Source organism: Anneissia japonica, unplaced genomic scaffold (genome assembly GCF_011630105.1).
Source record: "Anneissia japonica isolate Jap-2015-1 unplaced genomic scaffold, ASM1163010v1 scaffold287743_len2803612_cov181, whole genome shotgun sequence".
Lineage (NCBI taxonomy): Eukaryota > Metazoa > Echinodermata > Crinoidea > Comatulida > Comatulidae > Anneissia > Anneissia japonica.
In genome coordinates this window covers 905,569-913,047 of record NW_022733259.1, presented here as the reverse complement: position 1 = coordinate 913,047, position 7,479 = coordinate 905,569, and the positions used below count along the sequence as shown (strand labels likewise).

At 36.2% G+C, this 7,479-nt stretch overlaps 1 protein-coding gene across 1 annotated transcript in view; it reads right to left on the bottom strand.

Annotated features, from left to right (window-relative positions):
* Nucleotides 1–208: 208 nt before the first annotated feature.
* LOC117116088 (ribosomal oxygenase 1-like) overlaps nt 209–7,479 on the bottom strand; it is a gene marked incomplete in the record, with an annotated part of 14,353 nt that continues 7,082 nt past the window's right edge. The window contains 7 exon segments of the mRNA XM_033260035.1: nt 209–733; nt 1,925–2,014; nt 2,112–2,211; nt 3,309–3,429; nt 4,396–4,537; nt 5,366–5,554; nt 6,025–6,118. Of these exon segments, the coding sequence (XP_033115926.1) occupies nt 659–733; nt 1,925–2,014; nt 2,112–2,211; nt 3,309–3,429; nt 4,396–4,537; nt 5,366–5,554; nt 6,025–6,118 (811 nt within the window).

Below are 7,479 nucleotides of genomic sequence, written 5' to 3'. Positions count from 1 at the left end.
ATATCCCACTGGTTTCTGATAAACAGTGAACTGTATAAACAAATCATTGTATGTACACCCAACTTCTTTCAGTGTACTATCTAGGGGTGTGCAAGCTCCCTCCTCCAGCCAAGAAAAGCCTTGTAAGTCATTACCACCCCTGCCCCCCCCCCCGCCCCCCCCCCCCCGAAAAAAACTGGAAATTAAGTAGTTAAAAATAATTTTATACTACCTTCCTTTGACATTTAGTCCCCCCTTACTTTAACAATAAGCCCTCCCACTTCACCTTCATGCCCCCATCAACCCCCACCCAAACTTGAGCACCCCTAGAAACACCACTAACTGGTTTTGTGTTGATAAATTTATCAAAGTGAATTATAATCATGGTGCAGAAAAACAAATTGGTGAAAAATATTACAAAGGAATATTCTTATGATCTATTGCATGTACAATTTGATTTGTTTTCTTTGGTTTCAACACCTCTTCTGATCTGATAAATTCCCCAAACCAGCTGTTGATTGCATTATTCCAAGCTTAATGACATAGCAGTAAATGATTTGGCTCATTTTGATAAGGCAAACTCAGAAAAATAGAACAGTGCCATCTGGGATTATAGTACATATTAGATAATACTCTTATAGTGCAAATGGGGTGTTTGATAGTTGATTCTTGAATGTTTTCATGATACAATCTTTCTGGTGTCCTCCAGTAACAATATACCTTTCTCAAACAGAACCTGAGCTATTTCAATTTGCTGAAAAGAGAACAATATTTTTGTTAAATGAGGATAAAATATAATCATCTAGTAATGTTGTAGTAAGAAATAGGCATACAATATGGAAATATAATTTGCCCTCCAGTTCGAGACCACCTTTGAGACCTGGAAATCTGGGATGGTCTCGGGGTTCGGTTAAAAAAAAAGAGGTAAAGGTAGGAGAATAACCCATAACTTGCAGCGTCATTGTGCAGAATTGTGTATGGGAGTGGTCCGTGACTACTCAGCAGCCGTAAAGAGGCACTTATAGTATATACATAGCTATATGTTCACATTATTCCACAACAATAGGGACTGAAATGAGCCACATCGGGGTAACCACCTTCTCTGCTGAAAGATGCAATGGGTTCTTTAAAGTTCACATGAGCCAGATGTATACACTGTGCCTCCATTTTAAGTCATCTGAGAAGACTTTGCTCCACCAACTGAACCCTGGGCAAAGAGCGGCTGCAACCACCGCTGATGTTATGGCTGTTGTTAGCAGCGCCCCGCCTGACCACTCCGCCATTCGACTTGTGCTCCTCATAGAGAATTAGCTTAGTGCTAACAGATTGAGGATTGTTATTTGGTTTTTTGAAAAAGTGGTCTCGAATTAGAGGTGTCTCGGAATTAGATGGGTCTCAAATTGGAGGGTGCACTGTACCAAAATATGCAGTGGCTATTGCTACACCAATCTTAGACCAATTCCTAAATCTGATTGGATGTTACTGTATATAACAACAATTGTACTGGATTTGCCCAACACAAATCTCTGATGGAACACCAACAAAAAAAACCTTCTCAACAGTTTAAATATTTACTCAATTGCACATGTGCTTTGCCATAGTTACTAATATTGCCATCTTCAACGTAGTGAGGTTGACACATTGCCAAAGCGATTCACAGAATTTGATGTTGATGGACCGCGTTTACGAGGTCACCACTTAAGTCATGGCGGGATGTTGTGGGGGGGGGGGAACTTCTGCAGATTGAACCACAATCCAGAAGTTGCCGCTGAGCGCACCACCTTGACTCGCAGGATACACCCACATTACAGGTAAATGTACAGCCAATCAGCATGCAGGGAAAAGTGACTCTAAAAGATGATGATGATGGTGGCAACCAATCGGAATTAGGAACTGGTTTAAAACTGGTGTAACAATAACCAATGCCAACTAAATAATAGCATACCTTATCCTCCATCTCCCCAGCTGCTGGTAAGCTCTTAATAGGAACATATTCAGGATAGGCTTTCAGCAAACATTCTACAGCAGGAGCAGCCTGTAGTAAAAGATACGAGAAGACAAATTAAAGACAAGACAACAAACATAAAGAAAAGAGATTGTAATATTCTTAGTAGCTAGGTGCAGATACTCACTTCCGCGGGTATTTCAAAACTTTGCGGGGGTTTTCCGTGATAGACTTTGGCATTGTCCAAGTTATAATACACTAAAACAGCATCATCTTCCATAACTAATCTATAAAAAAAAAAAGTCACAGAAAATTATTACATTTAAAAGAAGATGATTGTAAGAAAAAAGTATAAAAGGATAGATGATGAGAGGCTATTTAATTCAGTGACACATCTAGAGGTCCCAGAAAAAGCTTGTTCCCCCTCCTTCATTGAAAATGTTCAAAGAAAAAAAATCCCCTATCACCCTACTTTGCGAGCTAGTGGCCCTCACTTAATCATCGAACCCCACCTAATTTTTGCTCCCCCTCCCCCATTTTAAGATTTCTAGATATGTCACTGTATTAGTTACCCTAGATAAAAAATATGAGGATGCATGTACGAGTCGATGATGTGGATAATAATTTAAAATAAGTGTTAAAAGGTAAATGGTCTGAGATGCTGGGTAGTATCGGCGAGTCGAATGGCTGAGGGGTTAGCAGGGGCGTCGCAACCTACAGCTATAAAATTGGTGCTGGTTCGAATGGCACACTCGCCTATGGCTCTGGTGGTAGAACAAGTCTTTTAGGATAAGGACTATAAACCGTAGGCCCAGTGTACACTTTGGCTCATGTGCACTTTCAAGAACCCAGTACATTATTTGAGACGAGCAGGGGAATACCCCGGTGTACTGGTACAAACAGCCCTTGTTGTGGATGACGAGAGCTGCACCTGATTACCGAGTAGCAAGACACGAAGGGACCCTTAAGGGAGAAGGAATTCATTGATCAAGTTCCTAGTCCACATATCCAAGCGTTTTGTATTGATTGGCAAAAAACGCTATATATATATTTCTATATTTAGATTTAGATATAAATATTCAAATGATGTACAAAGATAGTTGATGATAATGAGTGGCGTTGAATAGCCTGGTAGTTAAGACGCTCGCCTTCATATCCCAGGGTCCTGGGTTCAAATCCTCTCAGGTTCCAGGATATTTTTCTCACAACAAAACAACTCCACTCCATAAGCCTTATTATGAGACCATCTAGAGCATCATGCATTTATGTTTGTCATGTGAAGGGATTGTCAACTATCTAATAGGACAGTGACTAAGTCGCTATTGACAATCCTTGGATATGTGCCTAATGGGATAAAATTAAATAAATAAAATACAGACTGTACCTTATACATGTCCTCCTTATTAGCTTTATCTGTGTTGACATAGTGAATATCTGCTGTTCGTCTTCAACTTTACCATTACGCCACTGGGCTCCAGCACCAAATACAGACAGCGGCTTTTCATCTGATGCAAATATATAAGGTCAAGTAAAAAAAAAAAAAAAAGTTTCTAGGCCTAATATTTTGAAAAAATAAGGAGAATGAGGGCATTTTTTTTTCTTTTTTTTTCTTTTAGTCTGAGATGGCAAATCCAAGATGGTCGATGGGAAACAGCTACTACTTTCCCATTTTTTACCAAGTAGACACATTGAAAGCAAATAAAAGCACTAGACATGATTCATACCATATGTATCCCCAACCACGAACGATCAAGAGAGGAATTTTACTGATGTGAGTTAGCAAGATTTTCATACATTTCGTAAAATAAAGGAAATAAAAAAAGAAATAAATTAGTGAAGCAGAGAAAATCGATGCCTAATGATTATAGAATAAAATACTACAGTTATAAAACACCAACATAAAAAAGAAAATAAACCAAAGCTTCAATCATTCAATACCTATTTTCAGCATTCCTAATATTTATGGCCTGGCCACAAGTACTATTAAAGAAGCATCGAGTGTATTAAAATGTATCCTTCTTTTACACCTTGGAAATAATAGTTTTTACCACATACAGTATTCTATATTCAATTTCAATATTTATTTGGTTGGTAACAATATGACATAAGTACAAATAAAGTCAACAATTGTTCATTGGGCTCCTTTGTCTGATGACAGTGATAAATCAATTATTTATAGGCCTAAATTTCGACAATCTAGAATCTTGGTCTTCTATATGCTACTTGATAACTATAACTATCACATATACAGTAACTATCATGAAATGCACAGGTCCCCTTCTAATTAAAGAGCACTCTAATTAAAGACAAATTTCTGTGGTTCCAAATTACCAAATGCCTTTTATCTTTATTATTCTAATTAGAGACTAATTAAGCTAAAGACCATAGAAACGTCGGTCCCAAAAGTGGTCGGTCCCAAAATTGGAGGGAGGCTTGTTTTTGGAAACTGATAAACAAGTGAGTGGACTTACCTCTATTAATCATTGGCGGCAGACTATCATGTAAAAATTTCACAGCCATTTGATCAGCTGCTCCATGTACAGGAGCATATGCTATCAACTTGGAAATCAGGTGACCAACATGTTGAATGAAATGCAACTGGTTAGGATCATTCTGTTAAATACAACAAAAATTGTTGCATGAAAAGACGCGAGTGTAATGCCAGTAGCACGCTGCATTGTATGACCGTCGGTTGACGAATCCATTTTCACATGTGATGCCCTTTGCAGTCTGAGCAGATAACAATTTACAAGAATCTGTTGCTTGCGCCGTTTTTTTTGCGTTACGTTCCCCATTCTCCAAGCATATTGCATATAAGCATAAGTGTTGTTTGGTTCAAAATTATTTTGTCAACACAGGCTTGTTAAAATTCTCCTAGGTAAAATTACCCAAGTTGCACACGATAAGTTTGAGTGAGCAAACTTTGCCCAGGAAGAATAATCTTGCTGTTTTTCACCAGCAGAAAAATGCAAAGTGAACAGCACAACTCTGTTAAATTTTTCTGAGCACAGCTAATACCACATTGATTTTTTAACCTTTTCAAAATATATATCCATGATGATTATACCGACCACACTTAGGGGAACACATAACTGACAAAAGTGAATGGGGAAAGTGAAAAAAACAAAGTTGATAATAATAATAACAATATTGATTACTTTGTTAAAGCAAAGAAGATTGGAATAAGGCAAAAATTTACATAGATTATATTATCATAACAGTAAGAGAAGACGACAAATTGGATGAAAAATCATCATCTCTGTTGCTAATTCCACTAATACTTCTGGATTGAGATCGAGTCTTCAGTGAGCAATTCCTGCTCGTGAAAACCATGCTTGTCCACCTGACAATGCTGAAGATGTCCAAAGCATCGAAGGCGAGTATGGCATAGAAAAAAACAGAATAAACAATGACAAATGAACGGATGGTATTGGCACTTACTGATTCCGAGTTTGCAACCCCCATGTATTGCGTATAATCCCGTGGTAATGATTTGCGGAACTCGGGATCTTCAGCAAATGCAATCTTTAACGCTTGTGGCATCATCTTCTCTAGTAGGTCTCCCCAGGTGTTTCTTTGATAGGTGGAAACTGTCATATGAAGAGAATGACTATCCTCAGGTGTGTCAGCCTGCCAATCAATAAAAATTATTATTCTTATCATTTGTTATAATTATTAACATTACAAATTGATACTTGCCCTACCTGACGTGTTGTAGTACGAATGCACAGTAGGCCTACGTTTTTCCATCGGAATTAATTAATATTATCATTATTACCTTTACTTTTTCATGAGCCTTATCTTTACCTTAACTACAGTCATTGCAAATGTTTTTATTATCTATTGTTATTATTAGTATAAACAATGTCATTAGTATTACCATCATTATTGTATAATTATTATTCTAATTAATACTAATAGTACCATTATCATTATTATTATCACTGTCACAGGTGTTGACCTAATTAATAAACATTTTATATGATAAAATACAAGATTTGTTTTTTGATAACCAATTGAATAATATCTATTCTTCAGCATTCAAAATTGAATTAAATTTGAATATTGGTGTTAAATTGAAGAATCGCAGTTAAACCTACCTGATGGATAATGCCTCGAGGAAAGTAAAGAAGGTCTCCAGCTTCCAGTACAACATCTAGTATCGGATCACCAATCTCATCCTGGGAAAAATTAGCTGGAAAAAACAGATGCAAAAGGAAAGTTGTAACACCAATGAAGATTAGCAGCATAAATGTTTAATAAAAAAAAAGGCTTGTAATTCTGGCAAGCAGTTCAACAGAACATATAAAAGCATTTAATTTTGGTGAACTATTTATTAAAAAACAAATGGGGAAGTTACCTTTTCATTCATAACATGGTGCTATTTTAAAGAATATGACCATATAAACCATAGAGCTATTAGGCAACTAGAGTACTGACTAGGCGACGAAGCAATGCAGAGTTGTGATTATGCGTACTCCACAAGATAGCAGCCGTAGGAAAGCGCAACCTTGAGGCTTAGCATATATAATAATAAATAAGCCTTCTAACTAACTATTATTTCATTAATCATTATTATTAATATTAATAAATTATTAAGCTAGCGTAGCGAGAAAGACGAATAAAGTACTGTACCTGTTTTAAAAATAAGTACAAAAGTATCGAAAATCAAATTCATGTACGCTACACCGCTTGAGCTTCAACATGTCTGTCGAACTTTCATGTTACATTGAGGCGCCAATGCTTAGGCATATTATGATTGGCTGAATCAGCAGCAGCATTGTGGTGGGTACACACACACACACACACAGCTCTGCATATTTCGAACATCGAATGCATTGGAGTTAGCGCTCTAGTATTCTTATTGTAACTCTATGCAGTAAACTTATTATCGTTACAAAGAGAACAACTTTTATTTTTTTACTTTAACGATTATTTATTAGAAAATCCCTTAAAATGAATACACCACAGTGAGTACAGATAATTTTGGCTTCTGTAAAGTATTATTCAGTTGCAGAAAACAATAAAATTTAATTCATATTTTGTAATGAAATATTTCCCTGGGACTTTGGCTCCTGTGGTGAGGTTTAGCCTTGTGCTACGTAGCTGCACTAAGGCTAGCTTCACCACTGAGATGCTATGAAAATTTGGACTCTCTGAACCACAAATTTTAACAATTATAAATGTTGTTTAGGTGGAGGAGTAAACAATTGGGAAAATGTCACTATAATACAAGAGATACGTAATTTAAGTAAATAAATGCACAGAGTATATATATATATATAAATTAGGTACACTAAGATTTTTTTTTTATAATACAAGAATTGCATAATAAATATGTATACAGTATAACAAAATCATACATAATGTAGAGAACATTATAAAGACAATATATATATATATATATATATGTAAAAAATTAAAATCCAATTCGGCTTTGTTCAAACGAAGAGTAATCTTTTCATATTTCCTTAATAAAGAAACTGGTAATCTTCTTGAACTGAAATCCTTGATAATAGAACCAAATGGACGTAAGTTGACAAAAAATACAACGC